Source organism: Ammospiza caudacuta, chromosome 9, assembly GCF_027887145.1.
Source record: "Ammospiza caudacuta isolate bAmmCau1 chromosome 9, bAmmCau1.pri, whole genome shotgun sequence".
NCBI classification, from domain to species: Eukaryota; Metazoa; Chordata; class Aves; order Passeriformes; family Passerellidae; genus Ammospiza; species Ammospiza caudacuta.
Genome location: NC_080601.1, coordinates 24,843,353 through 24,864,606, shown reverse-complemented (window position 1 = coordinate 24,864,606; position 21,254 = coordinate 24,843,353). Strand labels below are relative to the sequence as shown.

At 54.1% G+C, this 21,254-nt stretch overlaps 1 protein-coding gene across 1 annotated transcript; it reads left to right on the top strand.

The window, feature by feature from the left end:
- Window positions 1-654: 654 nt before the first annotated feature.
- CNNM1 (cyclin and CBS domain divalent metal cation transport mediator 1) lies at window positions 655-21,211 on the top strand. Its single transcript, XM_058810979.1, has 13 exons — window positions 655-2,563; window positions 12,290-12,433; window positions 12,987-13,127; window positions 13,399-13,568; window positions 13,743-13,842; window positions 14,016-14,063; window positions 16,888-16,950; window positions 17,897-18,054; window positions 18,264-18,441; window positions 18,775-18,888; window positions 18,980-19,096; window positions 19,345-19,472; window positions 19,819-21,211. Exons 1-12 carry the CDS (start codon window positions 655-657, stop codon window positions 19,422-19,424), a joined length of 3,222 nt encoding a protein of 1,073 aa, XP_058666962.1. The 3' UTR covers window positions 19,425-19,472; window positions 19,819-21,211.
- Window positions 21,212-21,254: the final 43 nt, after the last annotated feature.

The following is a 21,254-nucleotide window of genomic DNA, read 5'->3' as shown; positions in this document are numbered from 1 at the left end:
TCGTAACACAGAAAGGAGCACAGATCCCCCTGGTCGCTTTTCATGCCTGTCTGCCTGCTGACATACTGACACATAAAGTGACCTATTTTCATGGAAGCAATAATGAGTGAATAATCAGAATTTTTCGGGCACTTCCTTTGCCTCCATGACATTTTCTAGCTTATTGCTTTGCCACTACTGAGCCTGTTGCAGTTGTAAGCAACTGCTTTCCAGTTCTCCAGCCTCCTTTCAAATTTGTCGTGAATGTTGGTCCAGGGAAGACACAAAAGTTTAAGGAGTCCCCTAAGTCCATTCTTGAGCACATACTTCTGAAGCTAATAAACCCTAGCAACATTCCCCATCACGTCTAGACACGAGAATAAATGTAGCTACAGTGTGGTACATTTGTTTCCTAGAAAGACTGCAAATCTAACGACTACTCACCCTCCATTAAAAAATCCCAAACAAACAAAAAAATCAAACCACTCCCACGGGAAGAAGGGAAATTAATCTGAACTGAAAAGCTGAAGAGTATGGCCTTGACAGATAACAGAGGGAGGCTGAATGCAAATTCCAGCTCCAGAGAGTGCTGGCAGAAGCCCCTCAGCAAACCCCGACCGCGCAGCGCAGGGGAGGCGCAGCCCCCGCTCCGCAGCCCCAGGCAGGGTACCTGGGATGGCAGCGGGAGCCAGCGCGGCCGCGGGGCTGGAGCAGAGCTCGCAGCCCACTCTGGCTGCCAGCGCTTGGCCCTGCCCCGTATCACTGCCGGTGTGCTCCGCCGTGGATCGGCCAGCATCTCACCCGGTGCGGGGAGAGCGCGCGGTGCCGCCCGCCGCGGGGATGCTCCTGCTCGGCGCGGGCTGGCGAACTCCTGGGTCCCTGCATAGCGTCCCGGTTGGCGGTCCCGGTTGGCGGCCCCGCTCCGCCGGCCCCTCCCGCCGGGGCGCCGCAGGCCGGCTTCTGGTCGCACGTGGCGCGGCGGCCGCCCGCCCCCCGGCCCACGTGTGCCGCCGCGCCGTGCAGTGCCGTGCCGGCTCCCCGCTGCAGTCCCGGGGCCGGCACAGCGGCATGGCGGCGGCGGCGGGCCCGGGCCGCGGCGGCAGCGGCGGCGGCAGCTGGGGCCGGAGCCGGGGCGCCGTGCTGCTGCTCTTCTTCTCGCTGTCGCCGCGGCCGCCGGCCGGGGCCGCCTGGCTGCTGGGGCTGCGGCCCGAGGACACGACGCCGGGCCGGGTGTCTCTGGAGGGCGGCGCGGTGCAGGCGGCGGAGGGCAGCCGCTTCCTCCTGCGCCTCTACTTCCAGCCGCAGCCCGAGGGCAACGGCAGCCGCGGGCCGGCGGGGGAGCGGGAGCCGCGGCTGGTCTTCATCGAGGAGGCGGCGGCGGGGAGCACGGCGGCGCGGGGCCCGGCGGAGCGGTGCCGGGAGCGCAGCGCCTGGGCCTCGGACGTGGAGGTGGTGGGGCCGCTGCGCTCGGGCGGCGCGGCGGGCTCGGCGCTGGCCGAGGTGCGGGTGCGGGAGCCGCGCAAGGGCGAGGCGGCGGCGGCGCCGGGCGGGCGGCTCTTCTCGCTGTGCGCCTGGGACGGGCGGGCCTGGGCGCACCACGGCGCGGCCGGCGGCTTCTTGCTGCGGGTGCGGCCGGCCGCCCCGCCGCTGGGCACTTGGCTGCTGCCGCTGCCCGAGGCGGGCTGGCTGCGGGCGCTGGGCGCCCTGCTGCTGCTGGGGCTGTCGGCGCTGTTCAGCGGGCTGCGCCTCTCGCTGCTCTCGCTGGACCCGCTGGAGCTCCGCGTCCTGCGCAACAGCGGCTCGGCCGCCGAGCGGGAGCAGGCGCGGCGGGTGCAGGCGGTGCGCGGCGGCGGCGGCACCTACCTGCTGTGCACGCTGCTGCTGGGGCAGGCGGGGGCCAACGCGGCCCTGGCCGGCTGGCTCTGCGCCTCCCTGCCCGGCGGCGGGCCGGCGGCGGCGGCCGGCGGGCCGCGGGGAGCGCCCTGGCTGCCGGTGCTGCTGTGCACCGCCGCCGTGTTCCTGGGCGGCGAGGTGCTGCCCTATTCGGTGTGCTCGCGGCACGGGCTGGCCATCGCCTCCCGCACGCTCTGTCTCACCCGGCTGCTGATGCTGGCCGCCTTCCCCCTGTGCTACCCGCTCAGCCGGTTGCTGGACTGGGCGCTGCGGCAGGAGCTCAGCGTCTTCTCTACGCGGGAGCGGCTGCTGGAGACGCTGCGCGCCGCGGGCCCCCACGGCGACCTGGTGCGGGAGGAGCTGGCCATGGTGCAGGGCGCGCTGGAGCTACGCACCAAGGTGGTGGAGGATGTGCTGACACCGCTGGCCGACTGCTTCATGCTCCGGGCCGATGCTGTGCTGGACTTCGCCACCGTCTCTGAGATCCTCCGATCTGGCTACACACGCATTCCAGTCTATGAGGGTGACCGGCGCGACAACATTGTCGACCTGCTCTTTGTCAAAGACCTGGCCTTTGTCGACCCTGATGACTGCACTCCCCTGCAGACTGTCACCCGCTTCTACCGCCGCCCGCTCCACTGCGTCTTCAATGACACACGCCTCGACACGCTGCTCGAGGAGTTCAAGAAGGGTGAGGTCGCCGGGCCACTCTCCGCACCCCCCGGGCTTCCCCTGCACCCCTCTGCACCCCCAGTGGTTTCCAGGTCAGCAGCCTCCACGGGCAGCCCTGCATGGCCTCCTGGCAGGATGTGGCAGGTACCAGGGATGCTGGGGGGAGTCGGTCCCTGCATGTGCTGGTGTGTCGATGACCCTGGTGTCGCCTGGTGGAAGAGCCCCGGTGCATTGAGGGCCAGCAGCCCTTGATGTCCCTCTAATGTTATGAACACTTAAGAGCCTTTGGCCTCACAGGCTCAGCAGGTGAGCCTGTCACCCAGAGGCTGATGGCAGCAATGGCCTGGCAGCACGGGCATGGCCCCTGCCTTGCATCATTGCCCAGACAGCATTCGCTGCTCTGTTCTGTACAAGGGAGTTTATCACAGGAAATTGCTTCTCATGACTTAGCTTTCACATTTTCATCTTGGCAATGAGAAGGAGGTCTATAAAGTGTTTCTATGCAAGTGGTTTAAAGAAAGAAGAAAAGATTAAGCCCTTAGAAAGAGCTGTGCTTTTTTTGCAGCTGTGACAGCATTCATAATGCAGCAGCTGCCAGCAGCCCGAGAGATGCTGAGAGCTGTATTTCATTAAGCATACCTTGAGAATACGCACAGCATGTGTTTTTCTCTCCCCCTGGGAGCTGTGTTTTGCCGCGTGCTACTCACTACGTCATGCTGTGGTGAGTGAGCCCAGGAATGGCTGCAGCAGTGGCAGCTGCATTATGTAATGCGGGAGGGCAGCGCTGGGCTCCGGGCTGCTGGCGCCGCTCTGCCGCAGGCTCAGCTGGTCAGATGAGAAGGGCCAGCCTGGCCCACTCCAGAGACAGAGAAAGCCTCTCTGTGAATCATCTCCTGCTTGTTTGTGGAGGTGGGAGGAGGAGAGGGCAGGACGTTTCTCAGTGTGCCAGGAATGTGCTCATCAGATACATGCAGGTCAGCATCTTCTCCGGAGATGTTCGGCTGTGTTCCCGCAACACCCAGGATCACAGGCAGAGTTCTGTGTGCCACCACCTGCTCTCTCTGCCCCTCAGCAGGACTGGAGACTCCCAAGAGAGAAAATCAGAAATTTCCTGGTTTTTGAACGAGACTGTTAGCAAAAGCATTGGCATTGTTCTCTGGGTTCAACCTTGGTGAGCTGCAGTAGTCCATGCCCGCCCCCTTCCCCCCATGCCAGCTGTCTCTTTTCTTCCTAATGCCTTATGTGCTTCACAGTTCCTTCCTAGCTGTGTCTTCCTGCAATAGCACTGAAGTTCACCTGAGGTCTCTTCTACCTCTTTCTTGTCTAGAGATGTCACATGATTTTGGCACCCTCTCCCTTGATGAGGCTTCCCTGCAATTTATCTGATTTACTTTGATACACTTCCCCTTCCAAATTTCTTCTCCAGCATGGCACCCTATGGGTCAATAGACCTATAAAAATGGGCCTGTGGTTGCATGGTTCCCTGTCCTTTTCTTGCTGTCCTCTGTGCCCTCCTTAAACAGAGCTGTTTGGTGTGTGCTGCTCTGTGAGCTCGTGGGTATGGTAACAAACCTTGCTACCTGCCCTGCACTCTCATATGCTGGTCTTCATCTCCGATGAAGATTATCCATCCTTCTTTAACATTGCTCCTTTAAACTCTTGGCATATCATTTCAGGTTCTTCCTCCTTTGTATCTGTCTGCCACTGTGGCCTTCTGGGGTGTTTTGCTACAGCCCCTATTTAGAGCTGTGCCTAAACCCTTTATCTGTTGCCACCTCACTTCTCCTTGTCTTTTCTAAACTACATGGCTGAAAAGCCTTGCTTTTGGTCTTCATATCTAACTCTGCATGGGGTTTAGCAATTCCAGCTCTTCCCCCAACTGTTCTTCTTCCCAAGAATTGATGTTTTCTTCTGATTCATCTTTCTTCTATTTGTAGGCATTTGGTCACCCCCAGCACCCTGAATTTGCAAACAGTTACCCCCCAGCCCAGCCCAGCCCTGAGCCCTCCTAAACTGTATTTTTCCAGTTCCAAATGCAGGTTCTCATGCTGGCTCCCACATTGTGACAGATTTTAGCTCCCAGCTGCCTTCAGCCCCATCCACTGCTGCATCATCCCTGTTCACTTGACTATTTAATTTCTAAAATAAAGATTTCCCGTTTGTAATTAAGAATCTTTATCACTGTGTCCTTTGGTGTGTCCATTTGAATTATGGTGAAGTATCTTCAAGTTTGATCCAATCAAGGTTGCTTTTCATGGCCAGGTCTTCTGAGACACCTTCACTAATTAGAAAGTAGGCTGATTGCTTGTTGGCTCAGCGAGTGTTTAATGAAGGCATTCATCACTTCACACATCCAAGGTGCCTGCAGGACAGCAAAGCCTCCCACTGATAAAGCCCAGCCTCTTTCTAGGAAATTAAAGTCTCTGGTAAGGATGGGCATTAACAACCACCTCCAGGTCCTTATGTCCCTCACAAGCCTTTAGAAAAGCCAGTTTTTCTTTCCTTTTCTCATTATTAACTCAAACAATTTTTGTATCTTTTATTTCTTTTTGTTATTATAATGTTTACACAAAATTCCTATAACATTTTATATCCTTCTTCTTTGGATAGCCACGTGTACTTCTGATGTGTTTCACTAATGATTAATGTTCTGCCACATCCACTATACCCATACTGTCATTTTTTTGCATAATGTATATGTAACAAAATTTCACTGCCAGAGCTCCTTGCCACAGTACACAAACATTTGTTCTTTCTTACTGAAAATGTCAAGGGATTATTAAACACAGTGCTTTTGGATTCTTCCTCACACCTCTGACAGCACTTTCATTTTCTGTCTCCTACTCACCAATATCTCACTATTATCCTTGTTTACCTGAGGCATTTCTTTTCTCTTGCTGTTCTGTCCCAGCTATGAAGATAATCAGCCTTTTTTCCTCTTTGGTCTTCTTTAGCAGGGTTGGAGGGGAAGCTTTCCTTCATTTGTTTCTACGTATGCTCACACTAACCTCGTTTGAGTGCAGTTCATTGCTGCATTGGTGTTTAGCTTGATTTTAATCCACAATTAGATGTGTCACAAACTGCCTGTCCCCCAGCAGGACCTTGTGTGGAAGGGATTGCCTTCCACAGACCTGTAGCATCAGCTTTCCATTTAATTTAACATTTAAATTGTATTAAATAGTAGCACACACACAGTGGCACCCAGGGAGCCCTGGCCCAGTGTGGTTATGGTGCCCAAGAGCTGTGAGCTCCTGGTTAGCAAAGCCTGGTCCCTGCTCCATCGCAGCAGAACTGGTCAAACTCTTCACCTCTGCCTTTTTACAACCCTGCTGCTGCAGCCATTGTTAGATTTCTCTTTCAGTTCTGATTCCTGCAGAGAGGTGGTTAAATTGGGGGTCCCAATGGGAACTGGGAAAACCCCAGAGAAGACTCCAAACAGCACCAGAGGGGCAGTCTGGCCTGCAAGAGAATAGTGTAGACTTCAATCCACAGCCCAAATAAGGAGGGCAGCTGCAAAATCCATGCAGAAAAACAATATTACAGCAGCATGAGACAGGTTCAGCTGAAGGAAGGAAATACTTATGCTGCAATATGATTTTGACTTCATCTTCTCAGCAAAAAGAACTCAGAAATACTGAGAGCTGGACACCCAATTTGCCATCTTTTCAAAGAAACTAGACAGTCTTTTATAGAAGGCATATATTGTTTTGCAGCATTAACTGAGAAGTGTTAAGTGAAGGACCCTAGACAAAATGTGTCCCCTCTTCACCAGAAATAAGAAAATACATACCAGTACAGTAATTTTACCACCTGCAGCCTGGTGAAAGAAGATGAAAATACCGAAGGATTGAAAAAATTGGGAGACAATCTCTTGGCAATTTGTATTGGTACACCTTGGAGTACCTGGCTTTATTCTGGGCTCCCAGGAAAAAATACCTAATACACCAAAAAATAATTGCACCATATTTAGCAAGCTACAGCTAAGTTGGGAGGCAGATGAGCTTTCTGTAGGACAAACTTTACCTAGGGAATGTGGAGCTATGAGGAGGGCTTTCTGCATTTATTCAGTGTGAAATGTTGTGGGTGATACAATCTGTTTCTCCTCCTTTCTTGAAAATAACCAAGCAATACAATTTGCAGCTCCAGTCCAGTGATGTAACTGCTCCTGGAAACCTCTTCTGTGAGGTCCACCTCCTTGTTTTGCAGTGCCTCTGGCAAGTCACAGTCTTGTCCCTTCCTCAAGTTGCTTATGGGTTTTGTTGACTGATTTCCCGGAGGGGTCCATGTACAGCACTGGCACCTTTCAGCAAGTAACTTTCCTCTGTCAGAGGAACAGCAGAAAATTGCTCTTAATGTTCATTTTCCTGCAGCAGGACAGAGGCTGAGCTGCAACTCAAATTAGCTTTCTGTGGCTTGGCATCTTTTAAGAGTTACTAAAAATAAATTCTCCAAACCCCAAATTTCAGGCTTAGCAGGGAAAACAGCCTGTCCTGTGGAGGACAGCTCTGCCCTAGGGTCTGTCTTTCCATTTCAAAATGCTCCACAGCCTCTATTAGACTTCTGCAAATTGGATGTACCTGGAGAAGGTGCTTACATCTGCCAGGAATTGGGGTCAGTACCATTTCAGATGCTTTTTGTACCATTCCTCTGATCCCGCAGGCACTGTAAGCACACAGTGTTGCTTCAAATTTAACTCAGCCTTCAAGAGATTTCTGCAAGTGCTTTAGTCACTCTGCTGGGCACCTTGATGAGCTGAAGCAATGCCCTCCCAAGGCAGTTGTATGGGTTAAGGAGCCAGTTTTTCCTGGGAACTATCACCTACACCTCCCCTGGAATGTGATTGCCAGGCTGAGAGCAAGGGAGCTGCTGATAGACAAAAAATGGTCTCAGTGTCTCATGCTGCAATTCTGCCTGAAACGTTACTGTGCATTTCCCACTAAACTGTGCTAAATCTTGCTGTGTAAGCCCTGGACTGCTCTACCACACCCCAATAATCCCAGGATCAGGCCTGCTCTGGGCAAGCATTCAGCAAAGCAAGAAGAGAGCCAAGTCCTTGGGGGAGAGGGAACCCTGCCACCCAATTCCCTCTTCATAGCTGTCAAAGGCACCTTCATGCTGAGCTCTTGGGTACCCAGGAGGTCAGGATCCTGCTGCACTACAAATGGAAGATGAGGTTCTGTGTCCCCTCTAATCTTCTCCTTACCTTTCTGATCTGCAATGGTAATAGATCAGCTATTCCAAATATTCCATCTTTTTTACAGCTTTCCTTAGGATTAGGAAAAGCAAAAAAAGAGATTATGAGTGAGTCTACAAACAGATGTAAGCAGGTGAAGTTTTTGTCTCTGGGAAGGGTCTGGGTTAGGTTAGGATTTACAGTTTTTCCTTTACATAGCTCTTATTCCTGTAGAGCTGTGGGACCCTGCAACCCTCTTGGTTGTTTCCCCCCTGCTTAGATGTGCATTTCCTCTAGACACAAGGTGTGCTTTTGCCCAAGGTGCAGAGTGGTGGTAACACAGGATCCCACTCACACACATTGCCAGTCCAAGGTGCTCAAATCAGGGTCCCCACTTTCTTCAGGTGCAGGTCAGCAAGACAGCATGGAGATGCTGGCAGCCCCTGTGAAGAGCTCTGAAGAAAAGCACACAGAAAATAGATTTCAGTTACATCATGGTTGTTTCACAAATCAACCTTATTTAAAAATTACTCTTTTTTTTCCTTCCATTTTGTAGCTGCAAATGGTTCAGGCACAGGTCTGTGCCTGCACCTTTGATCTCCTAATAACAGCTTCATATCTTACTGTAAAATTTATGAAAATTAATTTCATGCTCAGGATGTTCATCCTGTGGAACAAGAGACAAGACTAAAACATCTTTAACATTCCTCTGGCAGGGTACCTATATAAAAAATGATAAAGAAGTAGTCTGGGCTATAATTGAACCCAACAGCACTTTCTTTCCCAGAAATCAAGGCATTTCCATGTGTTCAGACCCCGTTCCCTCATTGGGGAAGATGCTTGGAGGTGGATCTATGAGCCCAAGGTCATTTAGGTGCCTATGAAAATCAAGGCTCCTAAAAATGGGCATGAAAGCTTTGGATAGCTGTTCAGATGCTTGTTCCATCTGGAAGCTCTCAGCTGTTTATATTAGCTCTGTAATTTAGCATTTTGAGGCATTAACTTTCCACTGAAGCTGTTGTTTGAAAAGAGCAGATTTCATGTAGCTCATAAAGAATTTAGTGCAGTTGTATCCCATGCTGAGCAGACACTTAATCACCTATAGACTTCCTGTGCCAGAGCAGTCCTGCGGAGGCCGGTGGAGCTGCTTGCACAAGGAAAGTTAATTGCCCATTTGTTCTAGCATTTGCCAAACCAAGGCTTTGATGCTCAAGTGTTCCACTGTGCTTTCCTGCATCAGCAATAGCCCTGTAAAGTTTACGTGTGACAGCTTGCTAGTGGGGAAGCAGCTCACCCTTATAATTCATCTCATTTGAGCTATCGAGCAGTGGTTACAATAGCACGGGTTTTGGAATCAGTTTTACAGATCTTAAAGGTGTTTTAGGTCAAGTTTGGGTGTTTGTTTAAATTATTTACCCCCTCTGTGCTCCCACTGAGGCTGACCTGCTGGATAATGGCAGCAGAGGCAAATATGACCCCTCTGATGTCCCCAGGTCTGTCCCTATGCCACCCTCCCTTAGACATTGCTTGCACCTCATTGCCCAGATTCTGCCCTTGTACATGCTCCAAAGGCCACTGTTTTTCCTCCCCTGCAAGTGCAGCAGCTCCCGGGGCTGGGCAGAGGGATCTAGCTGAGCTTGGCAGCACTGCCCAGGAGGGAACAAGCCATGGCCATACAGCCAAGGCACCTGCAAACCCCACACCGAAATTTAAGGGGTCTGTTGAAAAGCTGATGGGAGGAGATACAGGACCCAGTCGGGCCAGGGGGGTGGGACACAACTTTGGGAATCATCTCATGTCCCTCGGGTGGGAAATGGGAGCATGTCAGCCCTCTCCCAGAGGGGAGCAGCTGTGAGTAGCACTCACTTAAAGGACCAGGACTGGCTGGCATTCAGGGCTTTTTGTGACATGGACACCACTGGCCAGGCATGGACTGGGATCAGCTCTCCTGGTATGGGCAGCAGCAACCACACTGAACTGCAACAATTTTCCATTGTTGGGTACCTGCTCCATTTCTAATGTGGATATTAGCCTGGAAACATGAACCTGGGAGTTTGGAGTGTGAACACAAGTGTTTATTTTCTGTGAAAATAAAGAACTCTGGAGTGCTCCAACAGCCCTACTGGCTCTGCCCCCAGTGCAGTGAAGCCATGGGTCCCCTTCCAGGTTAATGGTGCTGGGTTATTTCTAAATAATCTCATTTGCAGCTACGTGAACATGGAGCTTGAATCACATTTCTAGTGTAAATTGCAGTGTCAATGTAGGTGTTTGGCCAAAAAAAGAATTGCCTCCATCACTCTCTGACTGCCTTTAAGTAGCACCTAAGCTTTTTGTAAGGGCTTGTTGGTTTTGGGTTGCATGTAAATGTCATTAACAACAAGCTCTCAGCCAAAAGAAATAACTTTTTCCCCCTCCTCGCTCACCCAAGGACTTGTAGGAGACCAGATGGCCCCAGTGTTTGGGAGCAAAGTTTGGCAAAGGAGACCTTTGCAAAAGCTGGACTTTGCTAAGATGAAATGTAGCTGTCGCTGCTGTCTTGCAGCCAACTCCTCTGCTTTTTTCTTTCTAGTGCTGTGTTGCTTTATGAGCAGAAAAGATGCACAAACCTATGTATGAAAGGAGTGAAATAGCCCAGTCTAAAGAACATGCTGAATTTTCAGTGCCCTGGGGCTATTGATTTGGGGTTTTTTTAAGTAAATCTCAGTGCTACTTGCTGCAATGTTATGTTCTCATTTCTAAATCTGTAGGCGTGGGAGGCAGCGAGCTGCTCTCTGAAATCTTGCAATAAAACCTTGGTATGAGGAGGAGGGAATTTATACTGTGGAAAATGCCCAAGATTTGCTGTGAGAAATGTATAGTGCTGATCTTAAGCTGAGAAATGTCGTCTGCTCATCCCAAATCCAGGGCAGGGTTATTTGAAGGTTACATGATCCCCAGCAAGCCGTGTTTGTGGGGCTGCCAGGCTGCTCTGGGTGTGCTTGTCCCTGCACCTCTGCAGGGAAGAGAGCTGGGAGGGCAGGGAAGGAGCTGTGCACCCGGCAGGAGCCCACCCTGTCACATCTTCATGCATGGATGCTGTTCACATCCCCTGTCAGGAGCAGCAGGAGAGCTGGCTGGGATGGGTTTATGGGAGAAGTGGATGTAGAGGCAGCTGCATGGCAGAGAGGACCTTTCCCTGGTTTGGGTGACCATTGCTGCTGAAGGAGCTCAGCTGTGAGCCCAGGGGGAAATAAGGTGTTAGCAGCTTCCCAGAGCTCACTGCAGCTTGGAATTCAGGTGCTAGCAGCTTCCCTGAGGTCACTGCAGGCATTGCAACAGGAGACCCCAGGGATGCAGATCAAACAGAAGGAGCAGAAGTTTTTGGCTGTGGTGCCAATGAGGGTGCTTTTAAGTAAAACTAGAGGTTCAGAATCTGTGTGTGTGCTGGTGGTCAGTGTGGGAGCCGCACAGGCAGCAAGAAACCCAGTGCTGTTCATTGGCAGGTCCAGGAACATGTTGGAGCTGGAAACCCAGAAATTGTTTGTGGCTTGGAAGTCGAGTTCTGGTCGAGATGCTGAGCAGGATCATAAATCAGAGCAGCCAGTAAAGAAAGGGAGAGGTTGAAAAAGTCAAAACAGCTTACAGAGAGCTGGATATGCAAAAACAAATAGAAATGTTTCAAGTATGCCAAAACTGAGAAACTTGAGAATGTGTCAGCAGAGCTGCCAGCTTACAAGGGACAAGTGAGGAAGCTGAAACTGTGATCCAGGAAGACTGGGACTTCTGAGCAGGAGTCAACATCATTGCAGCTGAAGGTCCTGGACTCACTCTGTTTATTTAAGGTAACATAGAGAAAATGCTGTTAAGGGCAGGAATTGGAGAAGAATTTCAGGTGCAAGCTGATGGGTTGAAAAGTGTTCAGTGTCTGCATCCAGATGGTTCACCCAAGAGTTCTGCAGGAGCTGGGCTGAAAGCTGCAAACAAACATTCATGTTTCTGCATAAAAACCAGCTGCTGTTTCAAGGAGATGGAGGCTTTGCCCATATTTTATGAAAAACCTCAGTATCGGTCTACACAGTGATGGATAGAAAGATGAGGGGGAGCTGTTCCTGGCAATTTAATAAGATAATTAGCAACAGAATAAGAAACACCAGGAGGATATGGGAAATCAGTAGAGCCAAGGACACATTCACATTTCTGTGTTGGAGAACATTGTCTCATTGCTCTGCTAAGAGTTTCATGTCAATGAAGCTGAGGATAAGGAAAAGATGGTGTCATGTACACTTCATTCCTGCACAGGAGGCTTTCAAAGAGCTGAACAGAGTGACTCACAGCCTGGGTGAAGAGGGAAGGTGGACCCCAAGAAGAGCCTACATGTACAAACCAGTCTGGACAGCAGCTGTCCTGTTAGGCTGGGCTGCATGTCCAGCCCTTCTCCGTGGGCTAGCACACGTGGGTGGGTTTGGGTGACAGTGTCTGCTGTGATCTGCGCCTCCCACCAAACCCTGCCCACCTGCTTGCCCACCATGCTGGGCATCCCTCTCAGGATCACCAGGTCAAGTGTCTCAATGCCACTCTGCTTTTCCCCTGCAGGAAAGTCCCACCTGGCCATCGTGCAGCGGGTGAACAACGAAGGGGAAGGAGACCCATTCTACGAGGTGATGGGCATTGTCACCCTGGAGGATGTCATCGAGGAGATCATCAAGTCCGAGATCCTGGATGAGACAGATCTCTACAGTTAGTGTCCCAGAGCAGCTACTGCGGTTGCAGGAGCCAGGGTGGGAGCCTGCACAGACACACAGATGTGGGTAGGAAACAGGCCAGAGCAAATTGTGGTTCTTCCCCAGAGTGATTTGCTGTCGTGATGGGAAAGACAAGAATGATGGAGAGATGCTGGTCAAGGGTCTCTGTCTTGGATGCTCAAGATAGAGAAGTACCAGCATCAGCAGCAGGTGGCTGGGCAGGGCCTGACCTAGGAACATCTGTGCTGAGCATGACATGGGTGGTTCCCAAGCTCATTTGCAACTCTGGGTGATGCATCCAGCCTGGAGAGCCCAGGTTTACAGTCCTGTGTGGTTTACAGTCCTGCTCCCTGCCCCGGCAGCTGCTCCCAAGGCTGCATGCACAGCAGGTTTTATGCACCCCACTGCTCCATCTGCTGCTCCTCAGCAGCCCTGCCATAGGGTGCCGCCAGACGTGCCTGTCCCTGTGTGTGTGCATGTGCCATGGGGCCCTGCAGCTGCAGCAGCTTTGTCAGTGCCTGCTCTTCTCTGCTCTGCTCTGCCTGCAGCTGACAACCGGAAGAAGGAGCGGGTTCCCCACCGGGGACGCAAGCCCCAGGATTTCTCCATCTTCAGGCTCTCAGAGAGTGAGATGAAGGTGAAGATCTCCCCGCAGCTTCTCCTGGCCACCCATCGGTTCATGGCAACAGGTACACTTGCTCTTGTGCAGGCCCTGCAGCACCAGCCCCACAGGGCATCCCTAAGCCATCCCTGGGTCAGACTCCCCCCCACTGAGCAATTTCCACCCACTGGACCTACAGCCTGGACATTCCACTGCCCCACAGAGCAGGTCTGCATTTGTCTCCCCTGTTGGCAGTGGGTGCTTAGGCTGCAGGAGCAGGGCCGTGCAGCTCAGAGATGAGGGGTTCTGGCAGTCCTGGGCCTGCTGAGCACAGCATGTGTGTGTTGCCTCCCCTCTAGAAGTGGAGCCTTTCAAGTCCCCCTACCTCTCTGAGAAGATCCTGCTGCGGCTCCTGAAACACCCCAATGTCATCCAGGAGCTCAAGTTCGACCGGAAGAACAAGAAGGCAGCAGAGCATTACCTCTACCAGCGCAACCGTCCTGTCGACTACTTCGTGCTCATCCTGCAGGTGCTGGGGCAGCAGCGAGCAGAGCGGGGCAGGCCTGGCCCTGCTTTCTCCTTGCCACCGTGTTCTGGGCTGCTTCTAATAGCAAAGATGCCCGTTCTCTTGTGTGGGACAGCAGCCCTGGATGGGTCAGGAGCACGGGGAGCTTGTCTGAGAGGGTTTTCCTCCTCCTTCCAGGGGAAGGTGCAGGTGGAGGTCGGCAAGGAAGGACTGCGCTTTGAGAATGGGGCCTTCACCTACTATGGTGTCCCTGCCATCATGGCTGTTGTCTCCTCAGGTGAGGCCTCTGTGGGCTCCCTCTGGCCCTGCCTTTGGTTCAGCAGCATCCATGGAGGCTAAACCAGCTGGTGCCAGGAGAAGGGGCTGGCCATGGGGTGGGGTGGCCCTGCTTTGGGTTGTGGGGCAGGAGCCCTTCCTCTGCTGTTCCCACACCTCCAACTGTTGTTTCAGAAAACGATGTGCGAAAAATGGGAAGCCTGGCAGGATCCTCCTTCCTATGTAAGTATTTTGGGACAGGCTGAGGCCCTAAAACCTCTCTGCAGCACTGGCTGGCTGGAGGGGCTATGGCTTTTCTCCCCATGCAAAACAGCTCAGACTGTGCTGAGGTAGACAGAGAAACAACATGCTGAGGGGCTGATGCAGCAAAGACCCCACAGAGTGACTTGGAGGTCCCTTTGAGGTACCTTTGATGTACTCCTGAAGTTTCTACCATATGCTGGCTCTCTGCTGGTGGGTCCCAGCATGGCTGGTGCTGCAAGGGGCAGTGCCCACAGGTGGGTGTTATACTCATTCTAGGTCTCAGCGTAAGACCTCTAGACTCATTTGCCTTCCTGAGGCCCAGGGCGCAACCTGAACAGAGGGCCTACATTGGGCTACTTGGGAATTGCAGAGATGGCTGATTTACCTGTGAGCTATTTCATGTGGTGGTGGGAAATTAGCCGAGTGCCAATAGATTCCCTGCCTGAAGAGCTGATGGGTTAAGAAGCAGATCCCCTTTTTGCAAGAGTTGAGAGGGAGCTCTGACTAGGGGAGACTGAGACGTACCCCCTTCTTTGCTATAACCCTACAAAGGTTTGGTCCCGTGAGGCTCAGGAGCAGGTTGAGGTGCTGCTCACTCCCAGTCCATCACATCCCTCATCAAACCCCAGATGCTGCAGTCAGATCTGCAGTGCTGATGGTGAGCTGAGATGCTCTACCTGCCTAATCAAAACAGGCACCTACTAAATGCGTTCTTTAGGGAGATGTAAAGAGGAATGCCATCAAGAGAACAGGGGCAGTCTCTTGGGGCAGGTGGCTCACTCTGGTGGGTCCCAGTCTTTCTGCAGCTCTAGAGTTCACCTATTTCCTGCTCCTTGCTCTGCCTCCTGCAAAAGGCTGGCTCTGGACTGATGGATTAACCCCTCAGTGCACATTGCTGCTTCGCACTGTGTCCAGGTTTGGACAGAGGAAACGGTGAAATGGCCACTTTCTGCCAGAGTGCTGCTCGATGTCCCAGTGTCCCGTGTCCTGGGTCAGAGTCCTCCCGGGCCCAGTGGGGCTCAGGCAGTGAGCGCTGCCTGGGGCCAGCAGGGCAGCAGTGGGAGCTGTGTCAGAGCAGCCGTGCATGTCTGCAGTGCCGCCTGCTGGGACGGTGCTGCTCAGGGCTCCTTGGCTCCCCGTGCTCCCCATGACACTGCCAGCAGGTGTTTTCTGCCGTGCAGCCATTCCTGCCTGCGGGGGACAGAGCTGTGGCACACCCCTGGCCAGCAAGGAGGCAGGCTGGGAGGTGACAGGGCATCTCCCTTTTGGGGGAGGCTGGCATCCTCTTTGCTCCTTGAAGGAAAGGACTGTGAGTAGAGTATCACAGCTGAGAATTCAGACAGCAGCCTAGAGCATTTAATAGGTTGTTATCAATTAACTGTTATTATGCAATTGTTTTATCTGCAGCTGATCTTTGGCATTAGTGCTGTGTGGGAGGGTCAGGCATTGGGAGCACAGAGTCAATGCTAGTGGTTATCAACTCATCCTTTGCTCCCATCAGGACAAGGTCATTCCAGCAGTGCTTCTTGCTGATGTCTTTTTTATTTGCAGAACTTTTTGATTCGGGGGAGGACATGGAACAGGAATTCCTGGGAGAGCAGCAGGGAGATTAGAAAAGGGGACTGCAGGGCAAATTTCCTGGGGGTTTTACATTTGAAGCAATTTTTAAACATTAACCACACAGGCAGCAGATAGTTCCTAGAGTGCTGCAGTTGTGCTGTGGAGGCAGGGCAGGAGGGCTGGCAGCTGGGGGATCATGGCAATGGCTGGAGTAGGGGCTGGCAGCCAGCAGGCTCACATCTCCCTCTGCTTTCGAGGTGGGCAATGGCAGTGGTGAAAGCAGAGACTGGCAAGTGTTGAGGAGTGCATCACTGACCCTGTGTGTTGGTGTCTCTGTGCTCCCCCATCCCCTGTGGCATGGCCCAGAAACACTGTCCAGGGCAGCAATCACCAGTAGGGGGAATGGCCTGCCCTAGAAATTGTCATTGCTGCTGTAACCCATGGCAATAAAACATGGAAAGTGAGTGTCTATGATTTACCTTCTCTGTGGCAATGGGTCAGGCAGCCCCAGGTGCACAGTCCTGGCTTCTTGCAGCTCCTGCAAGGATCAGCCCCAGTGGGTGGCTCTTCCTGGCATCACCCAAAGGTTGTTCAGACCCAGGACCTTGCAAGGAACTGCAGGCAGCCTGACATGAATCCCTTTGCTCTGCATCACCGTGAAGAGCTTCTGTCAGCCCCTGCCTGCAGCTGTGGGGCTGCGGCAGCAACTTTTGCAGATCATGTTCCTTCTTTGCCATGTGCCTGCACACACAGAGGCATCCCAGACACCAAGTGCAGTGGTTTAGCTTGCACCCATTTCCCAGGTGGCATAAGCTGACCACAAAGTCCCCTGTCCTGGCAATGGCTGGTAAAGGGCTAGAACCAAGTGCCAGCACTTAGCTCATGGGGGAAAGATGCTTTCTACCCACGCCAGGGCTCCAGGAAGTTGTGTGGCTCTGCAGACAGACCTGGCAGGAGCAGATGCCCTCTGCCAGCTTCACCTCCCCTTACCTTGTCCCAGAGCAATCTGCTGATAAACAAGTTCCAAGACTGTGTTCCTGCCCGTGGCCCTGTTCCCCTCTCCAGAGCAGAAGCAGGAGGCTGTAAAAGGGGTGGGAAGGGATGCTGTAGACAGCAATAGGAGCTCAGGCCAGGACTGCTGGCACATGATTTTTATTCTTCCTCTTGGTCTGTATCCCACCCTCACCTCCATCCCCCACCTTTCCCCTGGGTCCCCTCCTTCCCTCCCTCCATGTCTCTGCAGTGCCTGTCTCAGTGTCCCGTACTTTCGCCTTCAGCAGAGGGGACTCCCTGGCTGGCTCTCCAGGTAACAGGGCATGGCTTTGGCCAGGGGCTTCTGCATGTGACAGGCTCCTTCCAGCACCTGTCCACAGTGTCCCAGCCCATCCTCCTCCCTGCATGCTGGGCAGTAACCATGGCACCCCGGGCAACCCCTCACTGGTTGGTGGCACACTGGGGTCAGCAGTCCTGCCACAGCCTCCCCAGTATGATACAAATCCCTGCAAGAATGGGATGGGGACAAGGGGAAGCCATGGGCTTGGGCTTTCTTTGGTGTACACTTCCTGTAATTTCCTGCACTTAGCTCTTGGGGTTTTGGCTTGCTGCTTTTGGTGACAGTGACCTGCAGCCCTGCATGCCTGCTGCCCTGCCCCCCTGGCTTTCTGCTGATCCGGGTAATAAAAAGCATTCTAGCAGCAGAGCAAAGTCAGCACGACGTCACCTATGCAAGGAACAAGCTGCCTTTGTTCCCTAATAAATCACTGAATAGACAAAATCCATCATGCCATGTGTCAGAGGCCACGCTGTGTGTCAGAGGCCATCAGTCAATGTGAGTGACAGACCAGCTTGACATGGCAGCCTCTCCTCCTGATCTGTCATAGTTGGGGTGAACAGGAGCATGCCCTTGAGACAAGTTAAGCAAATACTCACAGGCTGCCAGCTGCAACCAGGAGAAGTTGTGCCAAATGTGGTGCAGAAGGCCGGCATTAACAGGAGGGCTGTCAGTGACAGCCAGGCAGCAGCCCTAACCTCTGCTGTGCTGGCCCCGGGCCAGAGTCCTGCCCAGTGCCTCTGGTTTGTGTGGGGCTGGCATGGCACTGCACACACCAGCCTGCAGTGAGCAGGGCAGGCTGCAGGGCCCCTGCCAGCCCCGTGTCCTGGGGAACAGCCCCTGGAGGTGACTGCACCAGCACTGGGAAGCCAAGCAGCAGCACGTGTGAGTGTGTGCCTGTCCCTGCTGTCCCCTCCTGCAGTGAACAGGTCACCGTCGCGCTGCAGCGGCCTCAACCGCTCCGAGTCCCCCAACCGGGAGGACTATGGAGGCAGCAGCACGCAGCTCCACAGCAGCAGCAACAACATCTACACACCCGACTACTCCGTGCACATCCTCTGCGACGTGCAGTTCGTCAAGGTATGGCCAGGGCTGGCAGGGACTGTCCCACCCTGCCCACCCCTGTCCAGGTGCCCTTGTGCCCCATTGTGCCCCAGGAGCCTGGTGGGTGCCCAGCAGGTGCTGAGGAGTCTTGCACTTACTCCTGCTGGAGGTTTGGAGCCACCAAGTCTCCAAGGGGTGACGGTGGGCCCGGTGCCCACTGAGCTGGGTGCACGTGTGTGTGCCAGGTGACCCGGCAGCAGTACCACAACGCGCTGGTGGCCAGCCGCATGGACAGCTCGCCGCAGTCCCCTGACATGGAGGCCTTCGACAGGGACTCAACCAAGGCCTCGACTGCGCGGGGAACCCCACAGACACCCAAGGAGGACCCTGCCACCCTCCTGAATGAGAGGAACAACATCATGTGTGAGTCACCCAACAGCATTCCTTCCCTGCCACAGGCCAGCGCTGCATGTCCCCTGGGGGGGTCTGTGGTGGGGCCCTCTGGCACGACGCACACACCACCCCTGGGATGCAGCTACACATGGAGTGGGGCTCGCATACAGTGCAGGCATTTGCACACACACACACACCTGTGGATGCCTGCACGTCCACACAGCTGCCAGTGTGCAGCATGTAATTCCTCATTGCCTTGTGCTCGTGTCCTGGGGGCTCTAGGCAGCAGGACCTGCTGCCATGGCTGGCATGCTGCCGCGTCCTGCCCCAGGGCACAGCAGCTCCGTGCCCGTGTCCCTGCAGGCAGCCGCTCGGAGGGGCTGCGCAGTCCCAGCGAGTCGGTGTTCCTGCGCATGGAGGGCATCCCCTTCATCCAGGAGGAGCTGGCTGACAACGAGGAGAACAGCAAGCAGCAGAGTGAGTCTGGCCGGGGGGCACACACACCTGAGCCCGGGGCTGGCGAGGCCACGGTGCCCTGAGGTGCTGCAGCCATGCTGGGCTTTTGCAGACAGTGAGTGCTGCGGGACCATCCTGGAAGCAGAGTCCCCAGGGCGAGAGGCCGGGACCAGCTCATCGCCGAGCAGCTCTGAGGAGGCGCTGGGCAAGAGGCTGCTGAGATCCCTCAGTGAGTAACTGACCCAAGCACGGCACACCCCGGGGACAGCTCTGCCTCAGCACCCCGCTGCCTCTGTCAGCTCTTCCTGTCCTGGGGACGCCCTGCATGGGGCTGGTGTGGAACAGGGGACAACCCAGCTCCCTGTCAGTACCTCAGCAGAAGGCAAAATGGCACCTAGGACTAGCTCAGGCAGAGCCAGCCACTAGGTCCTGGCCCAGCCCTATGCACCCCTGCCCTGAGCACCGTTGCTGCTGCAGGTGGGCGCAAGCAGCGGACATCGTCAGAAGGTGAGAAGTCTCCAGAGGAAAGCTCCAATCTCGCCCCATTGATCACCTGAGCAGCAGCGTGGCCAGAGCACAGTGCTGGAGGCCCATGCAGACTGGAGGTAGGACCCTGCCTCTTGGTGCAACATTCCTTTCCCAGCAAGTGAGAGGTCACTCAGTTTAAATGGTGTAAAATAAGTTTCACGCAGCAAAGCCAAATGGGGTGGTCTGGAGCCCATGGAGGTGTGTGTGTTGATGGGGGCTGGAGCAGGATCAAGGGATATGGAGCAGGATCTGCTCTCAACAGCAGACTGGATGTCAGAGACGAGTGAGAGCTTGGCTCATGTTTTCACTGTTGGCACCAGTTCACACCTGAGCTTGGCTAGGAAAGGGGCTGCAGGCCTGAGCAGCAGCAGTCAGAGGGGGCAGGCTCTGGCCACCTGCACCAGGCTGTGTTGTGTCTTGCAGGTCTGCAGCATGGGGGTCTCCTGCCGAGGCTCACGCCCAACAGCAGGAGGTCTGCACTCACTCACTGCCTGTCCGCCCGCTCGTGCCGCCCCTCCCTGCAGGATCTGTGCAGAGTCCCATCCCCAGGCGAGAAAGGATGGACCCCACAGGGCTGAACCACGCAGGCAGCCTGCACCAGCTAGCTGGAGTCCGAGGGCCCTTGCCCTTGCGAGCCGCTCCCTGGTAGCATCTGGTGTCAAGGAAGAGGTGGAAAAAGGAAAGGTGAAAAAGTGTCTGTGAAGGCATCCCTGCAAGCAGTGCAGGGAGGGGCAGCCCAAGCCAGAACTGCCCTTTAACATCACTTACCATCCCCATACCAGCGAGGCCCGGAGCCCCGCAGTGCCGGTGCTGCAAGATGTGGTCTCCAGCAGGAGGAGAATGTGCTCTTTGGGGGTGCCACAGCAGCTCAGGGCCCCAGCACACGTTGGTGCCGTGCCCGGTGACACGCCCGCTTGCAGCGCCTCGCTCACGCTGACCATGGACACGGCCCAGCCCTCCCGAAGCCCTGCCAGGCTCAGGGCAAGGAGCCCCGCTCACCCCCAGTGCAGCCCCCTTGCTGGGGAGGGGGCTCTCCATGCTGCATTGGACCATCCTCCTCTCCACACACGCCTGCCGCTGTGAGGGAGGCTCGCACCAAGACCTGGGGGTGGGACAGACCAGTCAGTAGTTTTTGTAGAGGCTCAACGCAACGGGGATATCAACATTAAAAGTGATTTTTCCCGGCGTGATGCCCTCTCTGTGTCCATGGGTGAGGGAAAGATGCTCACCCCTCCCAGCAGGCCAGGCTGCCCTCATACCCAGGGCCACAGGTGTCAGGAGTAACAGCACTCAGCCTCACTGAAGGGATCAAGAGAACGGGTCAGCACGTGCTGCCTGATTTCTTGGTCTGAAGGTGGGCTTTCTGTCACTCCTGCATCCAGGAGAACACTTTGCAAGCAGGGAGATAAGCCCAGCAGTGCACACAAGGACTGGGGAAAACCAGGAGTTAATATCAGGCCATTGCAAACACAATAGTGGGATACACGTGCTGGGGTAAGCCTGACAGATAACGACAGAAAATCTCATAGTCCACCCATACTGATAAAAACTTCAGCTGGAATAACTGCAGCCCTGTCTGGGCACTGCCCTTCTGAGGAAACACACAGCAATTGAAAAGTGGACAGAGGAAAGCAAGGGCTGGAAAACAACCTACCCCACAGGCTGAAGGAAATAGAGTGACTTAATCTTTACTGGTGAAGGATGTGAAGGGGAGAGAGGAAGTTTTCAAATACAAAAAAAGCTGTTGTACAGAGGAAAGGAATAATTTGTTCTCTGTTGCCATGGTAAATGGGATAATTGGTAATGAGCTTACACCACAGAAAAGGAGAAATTTAGGTCACTTGCTAGGAAAAAACAAG